The sequence below is a fragment of the Microcebus murinus genome, unplaced genomic scaffold, assembly GCF_040939455.1.
Source record: "Microcebus murinus isolate Inina unplaced genomic scaffold, M.murinus_Inina_mat1.0 scaf005_hap2_Mmur4.0, whole genome shotgun sequence".
Taxonomy (NCBI): Eukaryota; Metazoa; Chordata; class Mammalia; order Primates; family Cheirogaleidae; genus Microcebus; species Microcebus murinus.
The window spans coordinates 143,632-159,184 of record NW_027438951.1 but is presented as its reverse complement, the minus strand read 5'-3'; the positions used below and the strand labels follow the sequence as shown (position 1 = coordinate 159,184).

At 40.1% G+C, this 15,553-nt stretch overlaps 1 protein-coding gene across 1 annotated transcript; it reads right to left on the bottom strand.

Annotated features, from left to right (window-relative positions):
- Positions 1-3,371: 3,371 nt before the first annotated feature.
- On the bottom strand, positions 3,372-15,011 carry RAB39B (RAB39B, member RAS oncogene family). The gene is made up of 2 exons (XM_012755312.2): positions 14,591-15,011; positions 3,372-11,514 (listed from the first exon to the last, which is right to left on the bottom strand). The coding sequence occupies exons 1-2, from the start codon at positions 14,803-14,805 to the stop codon at positions 11,088-11,090; spliced, it is 642 nt and encodes a 213-aa protein (XP_012610766.1). The 5' UTR covers positions 14,806-15,011; the 3' UTR covers positions 3,372-11,087.
- Between the last annotated feature and the right edge of the window lie 542 nt (positions 15,012-15,553).

Genomic DNA, 15,553 nt, shown 5'->3' with positions numbered 1-15,553 from the left:
GCTTAGTTTTTCAGGGAATAATATTCTAGGCTGGGCATTGTTTTCTTTTAAAAGAGTGAGAATGGGGCCCCAGTCTCTCCTTGCTTGTAAAGTCTCATTAGAGAAGTCTGATGTTATTCGAATTGGCTTTCCCTTGTATGTTACTTGCTTCTTTTGTCTTACAGCTCTTTGAAGAGCCTCTTTAGTTGATACTTTGGTCAGTCTGATGACTGCATGATGTGACGTCTTCCTGTTTGCATTGAATCTCCTAGGGGTCCTCTCAGCTTCTTGAACTTGTATATCAAGATTTTGAGCAAGGCCTGCGAAATTTTCCTCTATTATATCTTCAAACAGCTTGTCCAACCCTTGAGAGTTGTCTTCTTCCCCTTCTGGTAACCCTATGACCCTCACATTAGGTTTCTTCACATAATCCCATAGCTCTTGTAGGCTTTCCTCTTTTCTCTTGTTTCTCTGCTCTATTTCTGTGACTGATTTATTCAATTGGAGGGTGTTATCTTCAAGCTCTGAGATTCTTTCTTCTGTTTGATCTACCCTGTTCTTGAGACTTTCCACTGTATTTTGTAGTTCCTTGAATTGATTCTTCATTACCAAGAGTTCGGTTACACTTTTATTCATTGTGTCTATTTCTTTTCCCATATCCTGGAGGCTTTTTGTGGTTTCTTTTTGTTGGTTATTGAGTTGTTGCAGGTTGGTGAGTGTTCTTATGATCCACATACGAAATTCCTCTTCTGTCATATTGGTTGCCTGATTTTGGTTGGTGTCCGTTTCTAGGGTGTTGGTGCTCCTCTTTGGGGGTTTTTTTTCCGTTTGGTTCTTCATATTTCCTGAGTTCTTTCACTGATTTCTTCCCATGTCGATCAGTTGTTGTTTCTTTCCTTAAGTTATTGTTTGGGTATTCATACACCTTGTTTAGTTTCTGAGGCGTTAGGTGGTGTCTGTGGGTGAAATTGGACCACTCCCTGTATATTGAGTCAGTGGGTGCCGTGGAAAGGCTGTGCAAGATGCCATCCTTGTCAGTAGCTGGCGTTTGCTTGGAGGATCATGCTATGCTGTTGATTTTGTGTCCTGTTATCAGCTCTTGTTCCGGGCGGAGCTGGGTTGGGTAAGCCTGCTCTCAGGCAGTTAGCCGGGGTCAAAGTTCTATTCTCTGCTTCCAGGGAAAGCTGTCAGGGCGGGGCTGGAATGGGCCCGCTCAGCCAGAAAGTCTGGGTGTGGGGATGGGGCTGTCTGACATCCGCAGTCTGGAGCAGGCCTCGCTTCTTTCCACCCTCCCCATCTCCGCAGCTACTCTTGGGCCTCTGCCAGCAGGCCAGACCACAAGCCACCAGGCCTCCCGGACTGTGATGCCGGCGGGGAGGTTCCCTGCACAGGAATGCAACCTGGGTTGGGTGCACGGCCTCCTCCTGGGAGGAGGGTTGCCCTCTAGGACGCCGATCCACCCCTGGAGGCACACACACCTCAGTAGGCTGTTCACTTATAACCCTTCTGTGCCCCAGGCAATGCTAGCCCTCGGTACAAGGGATCTGGTCTGCAGGTCCGACCTCTGGGTCTCAGAGTTCATACTGTATCCCAGGGAGAGGGATACCAGGGAGAGGATTTCCGGTCCCAATTCACCCATAGGGAGCCCAAGCTGGGTCTATGTCTCTCAGCCTCTGAGTCGGCACCGTTCTCCTGGGCACACCGTGCCAGCAGCACCTGGGAAGGAGGGTGTGTAGGGAGTTCACAGTCTGAGTTCCCCTGAGTCAGCTCTAGTGTCCCCAATGGGAAGGTCCCGTTCCCTGGAGGTGCCTCTGGCTGGTGGCTGTATTGTCTCTCTGGGAAGTCGCGGGTAGGGTCTGCGGAGGGGCGGAGGAGGCAATATGGCGCCTGCCGCGCGGCTCGGTTCTGTGCACACGGAGGTGTCCGGAGGAAGTTTGGAACCTGGTGCCACGTCTGCTACAGGTTCACCGCTGGCTGGTGGCGGCCGTCTCTGGGCTGGCGTCCGCAGGTCTCTCCACCCGCTGGGGAGCCTACCAGCAGTCCCAAATACAGGGGAGGGGAAACAGCAAATCCACCTACCCTTGCCGCTGGTCTCCGGGCTGCTCCGGTGGTCTCAGCCTCCAGTTCTCCTCTGCAGCCTCCTCCTGTGGAGTCTCCCGGGGTCTCAGGTACCCCTCCTTCCGGCCCTCTTCTACTGTATGCTCGTCTTCTTGCTTCTTTTCTCTAATTTCTGCAGAAAAGAATCTGTCTTTTCTGCAGAGACACTCTGTCTGACGGTGTTATTCGTCCGCCATCTTGCTCCACCCCCTCCTATTTTGTTTTATATAATCTAAAATTTTCTAAATTTATTTGACTGTAGATGCTCCCCACCCACAGTTTACTTAATCCCCATGGAATACCTTTCTGTTATGACCCAGTTTCAAACATGAATATAAATGCAGAGATCCTAAATAAAATGTTAGTAAATTAAGTCAAGCAGTATTTTCAAAACCCACCATAAACAAGTAGAGTTCATTTTAAGAATGTAAAGAAATGTGGTTAAACATAAACAGATTTACTAATATAATTTTATCAGTAGTTTAAGGGAAGAAAACTATTTGATTTTCTTAATGGCTACCAGAAAGCCATTTGAAAGACTCAACATACATTCTTTTTTTTTTTTTCGTTTTTTTTTTTTTTTTTTTTTGGCATATTATGGGGGTACAGATTTTAAGGTTTCAATAAATGCCCATTTCCCCCCTCCCCCAAAAAGTCTGAGTCTCCATCATGACCATCCCCCAGATGGTACACATCTCGCTCATTATATATGTATATACTCGCCCCCCTCCCCCCTCCCACCTGCCCAATACCCTATTACTGTAGTACCTATGTGTCCACTTAGGTGCTACTCAGTTAATACCAGTTTGCTGGAGAATATATCTGGTGCTTGTTTTTCCATTCTTGGGATACTTCACTTAGTAGTATGGGTTCCAGCTCTAACCAGGAAAATATAAGATGTGCTATATCACCATTGTTTCTTAGAGCTGAATAGTACTCCATGGTATACATATACCACATTTTATTAATCCATTCTTGGATTGATGGGCACTTGGGCCGTTTCCACAGCCTTGCAATTATGAATTGTGCTGCTATAAACATTCGAGTGCAGGTGTCTTTTATGTAGAGTGTCACTGTATCATTTGGGTAGATGCCCAGCAATGGGATTGCTGGATCAAATGGTAGATTCACTTGTATCGCTTTAAGGTATCTCCATGTTGCTTTCCACAGAGGTTGAACTAGTTTGCAGTCCCACCAGCAGTGTAGGAGTGTTCCTCTCTCTCCGCAACCACGCCAGCATTTATTGTTTGGAGATTTTTTGATAAAGGCCATTCTCACTGGGGTTAAGTGATATCTCATTGTGGTTTTGATTTGCATTTCCCTGATGATTAGAGATGTTGAGCATTTCTTCATATGTTTGTTGGCCATTCTTCTGTCTTCTTTAGAAAAATTTCTGTTCAAGTCCTTTGCCCACTTTTTAATGGGGTTATTTGATTTTTTCTTCCTAATTTTCGTGAGTTCTAAGTATATTCTAGTTATCAGTCCCTTATCGGATGCATAGGATGCAAAAATTTTCTCCCATTCTGTCAACATACATTCTTAATAAAACCACTGAGTAAAATAGTAATGCAATGAAAAATTCCATAGCCTAGTAAAGATAATTTAAGATCAAAAGTCTAGAAGCCTATAGCAGTAGGAAAAAGACAAAGGTACTCATCATCACTGCTGTTATTTACCATTTTACTCCAAGTTATAGCCAGTGTAAAAAGATAAGAAAAAGAAAGTATCAATATTAGAAAGGAACAGAGAACATTATTATTATATGTAGATTATAATATCTACCTGGAAAGCAGAAGAGATCAATTGAAAAACTATTTGAAATATAATAATAAGAGCATTTAGTAAGGTATCTGGTTACAAGATATGAACAAATTCATATATTTCCTATACACTAGCAATGACCAATTAGTACATATACTGATAAAAAATAACCATTCAAATAATAGCAGAAGTTATAAATTATGAATAAACAGAAAATGGCTAAACTTAGAACTATAAAGTTACTGATAGGCATAAATTAAAGATTAAAATAATGGAATGACATATTCAGGGGCAATATTGCAAAGACATCCATTCCTGTCATACATCCACATCAGTAAATTAATGTAATTTCAATAAAAATTCCAACCCTACCTTAGGGGAAACGTCACCCATTTATTTGCAAGTTCTAATATACTGCATGAGAATAGCAAAGACAATTTTGTACGGACAAAAGATAATTAAAAACATACTACAGAGTTACCATTGCTGAAACAATGTAGTATTAGGACAAGAATAGAAAAATAGATTAATGAACTAAAAAAACAAAGTCCAAAAACAGATCCATGTATATATACAATTTAATATTTTAAAGGGGTAAATTTCCAATCATTAAAGAAATAATATTCTATGGATGGTACAGGGACAAATAGCCATTTGGGAAAAATAGATGTCATCCCTATCTCCGCATCCTATATCTAAGTCAATTCCTAAGAGAACCCCAAATCCATTATAGAAAATCATAGGAAAACTGTTTTCTAATTTTCAGGTAGAGAAGGCCTGTCTAAACCTAAAACTATTACCACAAAACATTAAGACTTACTTACATTAAGACATTACTGTACAAGAATGATAACATTTGTATACCATGTCTAAAAATCAAAAGGTATAAAATGTTATCCAATGGAAATTAAGTCTTCCTCATATCTTGTCCTCCAGCTACCCAGTTCCTCAACTCTGAGACAAAGACTATTTCCATTTTCTTGTGCACAACAGATTTAATCACCTAAATATTAGAGACTTCTGTATTAACAACCATCAGAAAGTTGCAAAAGTCAGAAAAACCTAAAAAAATGTGTAACATGTAATGGATAAAGAACTAACTTCCATATATAAGGAGATCATACTAACAAATAAAAATGTCAGTACTCTTTTATTAGTAGGACTAATTTCAGCTGCAAGCATCAGAAAACCAATAATTAAGGATATACACATTTAAAAATATTGATATATTATTCACCTCTCAGATTTGCAGAGTTAAAAGATGACAATAATACCCAATGTAGACATTATCATACACTGTTCATGGGCATTCAGTAAAATGTTTCCAAAGCACAAACTGATCAATTATATCAAAACTTTAAATGTGTGTAATATTTGATTCTTAAGTTGTACTTCTAGGATTTTGACTCAAGGAGATAATTGGTCAAATATACAAAGGTATATATGCATTGTAGAATTGCTTTATGACAGCAAAAAAGTGCACATAACCTAATAAGGATTGATTAAATAATGTATGTCCATACAGTTAAATACTATTGTATCAGTTAGGAGACTTTCAACTATAGGTGGAAAAAAATAGCATAAACTAAAATGGGATTTATTATCTCATATAACAAGGCATCTTAACATAGGGTGGTTCTAGAGTAGTTAAATTTGTAGCTCAGTGACATCATCAGGGACCCAGTGTTCTTCTGTCTTCACTCTGCCATCTTCAGTATGTCAACCAACTCTCCTCCTGACCACATTCAACAAATATGTACAGGCACTAATTAACCATGGAGATATAATGATTAGCAAAAACAGACATATTTCCTGCCTTCATGTATTTAGAGAAAATATATTGTATGTGAGACAGGTAATAGCACAGTGGGAAGTGGTTGATTGCCTAAAGGTCCTAAAGATGTTTAAAATAGGGCTTGTGGGAGAGAGTGGACAACCAGAGCTTATAATCAGAGAATTCCAGAGGCTGTATAAATTTGGTAATGCTCCAGGACAGGGCCATGTGCCTATTTTACTGAAGTGAAATAAAAGTCAAGGTCATTGGATTAAAGTAGGACAAGAAGACAATCATTGCAGCATTTATTGATTACTCTAGAGATAGGAGAAATGCTGGTAAACAAGATGAGTAAGGTTCCTACTTTTCTAGAACTCATAGCTGGAGAGGCAGGCAAGGGCCAGATCATGCTGAGCCTTGTAGCCATGTTAAGAAATGTAAGGTTTATTTGGATTTTGTTCTAAATGTGATGAGAAATCATCTTTTAAGCAGAAGAATGACTTGATCTATGTTGTGAAAAGATCACTCTTTCTGTTATGGTGAGAATGTATCATGGGGTGGGAACAAGAAATAGAGAGACAGATTAGGGAAATAATGAATAGTTCAGGTAAGAGTTGATAGTGGCTTGGACAAAAGTGATAGCAATAGAGATGGAGAAAAATGGCAGGCAGATATATTTTGAAAATAGAATTGACAGTGCTCGATGATGGATTTGATATGTATGAGAGGTGAGAGTAAGTGAGAAATTAAGTATAACTTCTAAATTTCTGCATTGAGCAAGGTGATGGATGGTAGTATCATTTATAGAGCTGAGTAAGACTGGAGTGGTTGGAGAACAGTTTGATAGATATTGATTTCAGTATTTGATTTGTTGAGTGTGAGGCATTTGTGGTTGTGCTTAGCAGGCAAGTTGGCTGTATTGGTATAATGCTCAGAAAGGCCGGCTAGAGTACTTCATTTGGGAATCAGCAATGCAAAGACAGTAATTGAAGTCACAAGAGTAGCTAAGTTTATCTAGGAAAAGGAGAGGATGGAGAGAGAAAAGAATTGGGCCTCCAACAAAATTGAGAACACCAACTTCCTGAGAGGCTGGGTGAAGGCAGAAATTATTCCACCAACGCTATGTTGGCAAAGGTCACTCATGACTTTCTACTTCCTCAAAGCCTGTGGATACGTTTTGGTTCTTATCTTTCTGAACCCATTTCTATATTGTGATACTACCTTTCACTCCCTTCTGTAAAACTGTACTCTCTACGATTTCATTATCCCCTTTTAAGTCTTTTCCCCCTTTTCTGTATGCCCTAAACTTTGTTGTTACTCAGGGAAGACTAAAGATTAAGACTCTAGGTTGAGCTGACAGCAATGACTTCTGGAGCCATGTCTTCATGGCTGCTTGCAGGAAGCTTCTTGCAGATTTTGGAAGATACTGGCTCCAGAACTTGATGAAGGTGAGAGAGTAATCCATGCAGCTGAGGAAAAATAATTCCAGAGAGAGAGAACAGCAAGTAAAAAGGCCCTGAGGTGAGAATGTGCTTTGTGTGGAATTAATTTCTAAGGGTTCTTCTGCAGGCCATTGGAAGGACTTTGGGTTTTAAGCTGAGTAACACAGGTAACCACTGGAGATTATGAGATGATTGCTTATAACCCATGTTTTATCAGGCTCCCTCTGGTGGCTGTATGGAGAATAGACTGCAGATGGCAAAGGGGAGAAGACAATAAAAGTGGCAGCAATAACTCAGCTTAGTGATAGTGGCCAGCACCAGTGTGTTGGCACTGAAAATGGTGAAAAGCCATCAGATTCTGGTTATACTTTTAATGTAGAGCAGTATAATTTCCCAGTAGATCATATGTAGACTATGAAAGAGAGGAGTCAAGGATAACTCCAAGGTTTTGTTTGTTTGTTTGTTTGTTTTTGTCAGGAGTACATGGAAGGACAAAGTTGCCATTTACTGAGGAGGAGGTTATGAGAGGAACAGATTTGGTGAGGAAGATTAGGAAGCTGATTTGGGACATGCTAAATTTGTGATGCCTGATACACATTCAAATGGAGATGTCAGGTTGGCAGTTGGCTATAAGGTCTGGAGTCCATGGGAAAGAGACAAATTGGAGATACAAATTCAAGACTCATTGGCTTATAATGGTATTTACAGCCATGGGGCTGCATGAAGTTACCAAGGGAAGTAATATAAATGAAGAAAATATTATTAAGCCCTGGGGAGCATTTTAAGGAGAAGGCAGTGATAAACTATGTCAAATACTGTTACATTATTGGTTTTTCCTTTCTTCTTTCATTGCTCCCACCCTCCCTTCCATTCACTCTAACTATAAAAGTGATAAAGCTTCACAGAACTTAGCTTATCTATGTCCAGGCTCAGAATTGAACATCTTTCCCTTTTCTACCCTCCCCCAAATATGTACTATCAACCCTGGGGAATGTGCTGAACTATTGTGTTCTAATCTGGGCCCCACACTCCAAGTGATCCTGACACAAAAAGCATGCCATAGTAGGATTTGAAAAAGCTGAGGCAATTTAGCCTGGAAGAAAGAAGACTTTACAAGGAAGACAATAGTTGTAATCAGCTACCTGGTGACAGAATTGAGATCCTTGATTAAAAATTTCAATGATAAAGATTTAGGCTTGACAGAACCAACTTTTCTCAAAGTGGCATGGGCTGGCTAGGAGGTAGTGAGGTCTCAGTGACTTTTGATATGATGGTCATGTAACTTTCAAAAATCATATTCTTTTTCTGGCTTTGAGATACTGGTGAATACCATTGTGCATAGTATATATCATTGATATATACTATGTACTATACTATATACAATATATACTTATTGATATTCTTGGTAATGGTTGCTATGCTGTAGTGACAGATTCTGGAAATAGCTACAACACACACTTGGAATCTCACAGTCACATAATCAGTCATTTTACTAAGTATAAGCATATTTTCATTCACATACAGCTAAATAAAGCATTTTTTCACATTTCATTACAGTGCACAACAAAGTGAGGAAAAGTATACAGTACATTTTATCCTGGAATATGAGACAATCTAATCCAACATGCAGTTGTGGTCTTTGTTACAAGTTAATCTTTTCTTTACCTATGTAGTAAAATAGCTTCTAAAGCTTTAATCCTTAGTATTATATTAACACCTGATTTTTTCACACTTATTTTCTAAAACCCACTTATTGCAGTGACAACAGTACTGAATTCTAATAAAATGATTTTTAAAGTTTCTAGAATTTGTTTAAGCAATTAAGCTCAGCCACCTCTGCTGGTTCTATGCTGAGTATTTTTAAACCTGCCTAAAAAATGCCAGGAATGGGAAAAGTGTACATATAATGTAATTTTAGTCAAGAAAACTGTAGAGAAGTTTTGTTTCCTTTTTTGAACTCACAAGAATCCAGTCATCTCTCACTTATCCACTGGATAATTTGGCTTTTAGAATCTTCTAAACCTAATTAATTACAGTAGTTGATCAAATTTTGTGTTAGCCAAGTTTTCCATCTTTTATTTTCTTTCTACAACCACAAAGTTGGCAATTTAATTACCCACCCAAGTCGGGTCATGTGAAATGAGTATGGAGATGATCGGTTCACTTGCAGTTGCTGCTGTGAGTTGGTCCAGGTGGTTTGCTTATCCAACTGGCGCGTAGGTGGCAGAATAGTCTTCCATAATTTTCATTATTTGGCTTCTTTATTCTGGCTGAAGCAAATTCCCAAACTTTCAGATTCAGTCACAGTCACACTAAAGTTCAATACTATATCTCAAAGCAACTTGCCATTCCTAGGCTTCCCTATCACAATGGATATGAGAGACCCAACTCTAATCAGAATAGTTTTTATTGTGAAAAGTATGGCTTTTGCTTAGTTGAACTGGCTACAATCCCAAAAGTAATTTAAAGCATCACTTCTGTTCAAGAAGATAATGGAAACTTCAAGCTAGCTGTTCCAATTTTCTCTTGCATTTAGCTGTTTGTTCACCTGAGAATTAAGAACTGACTCTCTAGGGTAGACAGGAACTCAGTATAGGTATATGGCAGACAGGTGGCCAATGTCACTGTGGGGTATTTTATCCCCATACCACTCCCCATTGCTATATTTGGTTCTTTTCAATAAAATGTCCACTGTGTTTCAGTGACAAGAACACTTCTAGCCCACACAGTTCTAATGTCTTTTTAGTTGTGCAATTATTCACTTGTTTAAAGCCCTCTTGTCAATAATACCTGAATGGGCTTTACCTTTGATTCCTTCTCAGTTTCCCTCAGGATTATAGCTGAGTTATAATCAATAAGGAAAACATATCCTAACATGTAGAGAACATTTATTGTACAGTCATATCTCTTCCAAAGTAAACACATTAATAATCGTTTATTCATCTGACAGCAGGATGATGCAGTGGAAAAGAAAGAACTAGGAGTCAGGAGTCCTTGACCTTGGCCAAGTGAGTACCCTGGCTCTTAGTTTGCCACTCTGTAAAAAGGGAACAAAAAGGGAACAAAAACCTAATAGGCCTGTTATGATGATCAAATAAGTAGCTAAGTAACTGTAACTTGTTTTTAAGGATTACAGTGCTGCCTGTGCAGCAGGTCTGATGAGTGAGTGTTTACCTTAGGGCTATTTTCAGAGGCAATCACTGTGATGTTGCTTCCAAGTGCCTGAAGAAACAGGCTGTTTGCTTCCAATGCAGTGAAAGCTCCGGCATGATTAGAGGGGAAAGAGGGTATAACATTTAGGTTACAGTGTTTCTCTCTTCTCCTTATAGGGTAATTTGTATGGGACAATTTCTTTCACATAGCTGGTAATTCTATCACAAGAGTGTACATTTTCTCAAATGTGATAATAACTGTGTAGATAGCCTCCCTTTTCAGTCACATAATTTTTATTCAAACACCAGGCCTTGATAGGGCCTTAGCAGATAGCTGGCCCATGCCCCTCATTTTACAGGTGAGCTATTAGAAGTTAATTGGTACATTTTAACCAAACCCAGCATACACATTGGGATATTCTCACTGAATAAGTTGATCTCATAGTCTCTTTTAAGCTATGCTAATTGTTCCCAATGTGATAATTTTCCCCCTTTACATATTTCTTTATGTTCATGACCTATGAATGAGCTGAAATACCAAGGAACAGTTGTCCTGTCTGTGGGTATGTTTTCCTGGGACCTAGCTTCCTGAAGCCCAGGCTTTTAACATGTGGTCCACAAAGGGCACATGGAGCAGCCACTGCCCAGCATGGGCCACAAAACTGTGCCTGGCCCAGCCCATGTCAACAATTTAGTCCCTCCATCACAGCACCCAGGCTCCCCCATATACCCATACCTGAGCCTGTCAGAGCCCCCAGGAGAAGGAGGCTCGCTTGGTATCCAAACGGAAGTTGAGATCTCTTCAGTCATACAAGGATTCTATTCGTTTTGCTCATTTTTCAGTTCACGTGGGAGAGCATGTTTTAGAAATAAAAGGACTGACTAGCACAAACATCTCCTCTCTGATTTGACAACCTCTTCTGAAGAGTGAACCACATTTGGTACAAATCCACTCTTCACCCCTTCCCAGCCCTCCTGGATTGTAATCTCTCCCCTTTTAACAAGCTCATATATGTCTCTTGTCAGGTCTGTGAATGCTTTCTCCACATTAATGGCATCTCGGGCTGACGTTTCAATGTACTTCATGCCGTATGCAGCAGCCAGTTTCTCGGCCTCATGGCGAGTCACTTGCCTCTGTGTATCCAGGTCACATTTGTGACCCACCAGAACAAATACAATTTGGTAGGGCTGAACGTGTACTTTGGTCTCTTCTAACCACTCATGGACATTCTGGAAGGACCTGCGGTTGGTTATGTCAAATAAGAGAAGACCACCTACTGAGTTCCTGTAGTAGGCGCGAGTGATGGATCTAAAACACAAGAAAGAAGTAAAGAGTAAAGGCCGTGCCCAAACTCCTGCATGTCAATGAATTCAGTGTATTCTAGAGTTCCTGGTTAGTGACACAGTCCTTTAGTAAAAGTGATTTTCTTTTTTTTTAAACAAGGGAATACAAATGCCATTTCCATAATAATAATGACATGTAAATTTTCAATTGTGCAAAACTTTGAGACAGTGTCTTCTAGAAATGCATGCTCATGGACTTTCAGGCATTTTTCCTTTGATTCAGCACTGGAAAGTGACCTTGAGTTTGATTGAGTTCTATTTCCTGCCTTCAGGCAGAACCACAAGTAACCTCCCATCCCCAAATCTGACAGAGACTTCCTTTTCTACAAATTAGGATACCTAAGTCACAGGGTCATCATGAGGCAAAATGAAATAATGGATGTTAAAGTGTTCTGTGACATGGAGAGTTCATTACAAATGCTAGTAGTTGAAACAGGATTTTTTAAAAACTACAAACAAATTTATAATACTTACAAAATATTTATAAGTATGTATACATATCTTGCAATATATTCCATTTTTTTCCATTTATCATCATTAACATGTTTCTCTTTCCATTACTACTATTATAATTGTTATCAAACAGGGGTCCTCAATCTCTTCTGTGAGGAGAAACACAATTTTGTTTTTTATTTTCCAGGCCATGTGGGAATGGGAAAAAGTAGGATGGTGAAGAGTTCAAGGGCAAAGTGCCTCTGAAGGGTCAGACTAACTTCCTCACACATCTCAAAAAGGCCAACTCAGGAGCCACCAGCTTGGCAAAAGTGCCTAAATAGCTAAAGCTGTCCCTTAAAATAATATTTATCTAAATAATTATAATTAGAATATTTCTAAAACCTATTACACATTTACTGTACTTCTTAAACAGGAGAAACCACATATTTTAACTTCTTGATTTGAAGAGCCTCATTATAAAATATACATTATGGCACTTTGCTTAGAGTGCATTAAATCTTTTTAGAGGGTGTAGAACTATTTGCCTCTACAATCACTTGTTTTAGACTAGTGTGATTTTGGGGTCTATGTCTATTTTTAGGTTTTCTGTCTCCTTGGATGAAGAAGATAATGAGGGACTCAATAGCTTAAGGCTTAAGGGAAATGACTCAATGTTAACAGAACAAACATTGTCCAGGGGAATCACAGTTCAAGTTCGATGATGGTAAGAGAAAACCTTACAAATGAGTTTGAGCCTGCAGAATCAGGCAAATCAGCTCTGGGGACTGAAAACGTTTATAATCCCCTTAAGTTTGAAGATTCATGGAGAATGGTAGGTGTACCAGAAAATTAGACATGAACAAATGTTTTGATTTGTGGAGAGCTCAAGAAATCAATAAGCAAGCTGTAGATCCCTGAAAAAACTCTAGAATATATTATTACATTAACTGTATTTAGCAAAGAAAGTAAAGTCCTTTCTAAGCATGACATAAGGCTACATAAAACATAAAATCTTCCCTACATAAAAAAAAAATCTAATGTGAAAAGACAAATGACAAACTGGGAATATATCTTACAACATACATGACAGAAAAGAGTTAACATTATCAATCTGTAAAGAACTCTTATAAATACATATTGTCCAATAAATCATAAGCAGTGGATATGAACAGGCGGTTCAAACAGAAAGAAATTTCAACAAACATATAAAAGACACCTTTCTTCACTTCTGAGAAATGCAGTCACAAGTTCAAAGTGAACCTGTAACAAGGATATTTGCCACAGTGTTGTTTGTGGAAGTGGGGAGTTGGAGACACTTAAGTTTGTAATTATCTCTTCTCTCTACCCCTTTGAATTGCCTAACCAGTATCTTATATGCTCAATTATTGTTCAATAGATAAATGAACAAATGATCATAAACATGGACTATTGAGTACTCTTGATCTGGTTCCTGCTGCTCTATTTGACTTTAGTTCAAATTGTTCTCTGCAAAAATTTCTGTGTACACTCTGCTTTCTCTCACTTCTGTCTTTATACATGCTGTTTCCTATTTCTGGGCATTTCCTGTTTTTGCTTGGGCAGTCATACTCATATGGTCTGATTTTCTCCAGTTAACCTTTCCTCCTCTGTGTTTATACATATAATTACAAATGATACATGCTACAAAAGAAAGGCAAAGGGTTGTAAGAGAAAATTAAACATATTCACCACTGATTATTCATTATGTGCCAAGTGTTACAGTAGGGAGTGGGCATACAAATATGACCTATTTGTGTCATTGCTGATTATCTATTTCCCCCAATTATGCTAGCACAGAAATTCCTGGAGGGAAGGGGCTTTGTCTGTTTTGATTACATGGCATCCCCTTGTGTGAGTTTCCTCATGCTATTTCTCCAGAAACAAGCCCAGTAACTGGCACATAGTATATGATCACTGATCACTGAATGTGTGCTAGTTGTAAGAAGGAATCAATCAATTCATCAGTATCTTACTGTTTCCTTTATGTTAGGACATATGTTAGCCTATGTATGCATATAGATAGATATAGAAATAAATTAAAATACACATGTATTGATATATCTCTTTTCTTCTTCTTCTTCTTCTTCTTCTTCTTCTTCTTCTTCTTCTTCTTCTTCTTCTTCTTCTTCTTCTTCTTCTTCTCTCTCTCTCTCTCTCTCTCTCTCTCTCTCTCTCTCTCTCTCTCTCTCTCTCTCTCTCTCTCTCTCTCTCTCTCTCTCTCTCTCTCTCTCTCTCTCTCTCTCTATCTCTCTCTTCTCTATCTCTGTCAGTTGTGTTAGGATGACCTGGGAACATTTTTGAAAGTATGTAACACAGGGACTGAGATTGATGAATTACAGTGGCTAATTCCAGCTAGTTTATTAGCCACCTTTGGCTAACATATGTGCTATTGACCGGCCTTCCCTGCCAGGGCGCTTCTTTCCCTGCACTGAACTCCTGGTTAGCCAAAGATGGGCTTCAGCAGAACCCCTCAGAGCCTTGGTGTGGGCCCCCAGTGGACCGCGACTAGGACCAGGAAGTCCTTTCTCCCCAGTGGCTGCAAGCCCCAAAGACCCTTCCACTGCTCACGGCCCGGGGTACGCTCCCACCTGAACCTCTCTTGACCGGCAGTATCCCAGATCTGGAGCTTGATGCGTTTTCCTGGCTCGATCTCCACCAAGCGAGAGAAAAAATCCACCCCCACGGTGGGGTCCGAAACCTGGGCAAAGCGACCCTCGGTGAAGCGGCGGATCAGGCAGGACTTGCCCACCGTGGAATCCCCAATGACAATGAGCCGGAACTGGTATAGCCAAATGGCCTCCATGGCCGCGGCTTGGCCGGTTTCCTTGGCTCTGGCCTGGGGCGGCGAGAGGGGGCGCCCCGCCGCCGAGGCCTCGGACAGCTTGGCTGGGACCGATCTAGCTCAGCCGCGGGCACATCCCTGGCCTGGGAGCCCGAAGCGAGGTAGGCCTAGGCACTGGGAGAACAGAGGGATGGATGCAGCGCTCGCAAAGGTGATGAAATGGCAGCAGCATCAGCACCACGCAGTCTGACTCATCACTGACAACTGGGTTACTGTAATCTCCCGCGTAGACGCGACTCTCGTGCTGCCGCACTATCTGTAAGAGGAGCGCACATAAAAACGGCCATTGGAAGACCGTTCCATTTCATATTATCCTACCCACACTCTCTCTTCTTAATTTAAAAATTTCCCCGTTGTTCAGATTGCAAATGTAATACCTTTTCATTGAAACTAGCGACATAATACAAAACTACACAAAAGGGTAGGTACATAATTATATATCCATCTATATGTGTTTCCATGCTCACATACCTAAACATATGTGTGTGTATTTCCAAATGCATTTATTGCTGTTTGTTTTTACAAGTTAAATCAAACTAGACTCTTACTCTGAAACTTACTTTTTCCTCAACACAGCGTCAGGCTGGGCATGATGGCTCACGCCTGTAATCCCAGCACTCTGGGAGGCCAAGGTGGGAGGATTGCTAGAGGTCAGGAGTTCGAGACCAGCCTGAGCAAGAAAGAGACCCTGTCTCTACTAAAAATAGAA

Excerpts from the sequence above, each read along its gene's own strand:
- RAB39B (XM_012755312.2), bottom strand. The coding sequence starts at position 14,805 with ATGGAGGCCATTTGGCTATACCAGTTCCGGCTCATTGTCATTGGGGAT. Across the intron at positions 11,515-14,590 it reads GCCGGTCAAGAGAGGTTCAG|ATCCATCACTCGCGCCTACT; the intron begins GTGGGAGCGTAC and ends CTTGTGTTTTAG.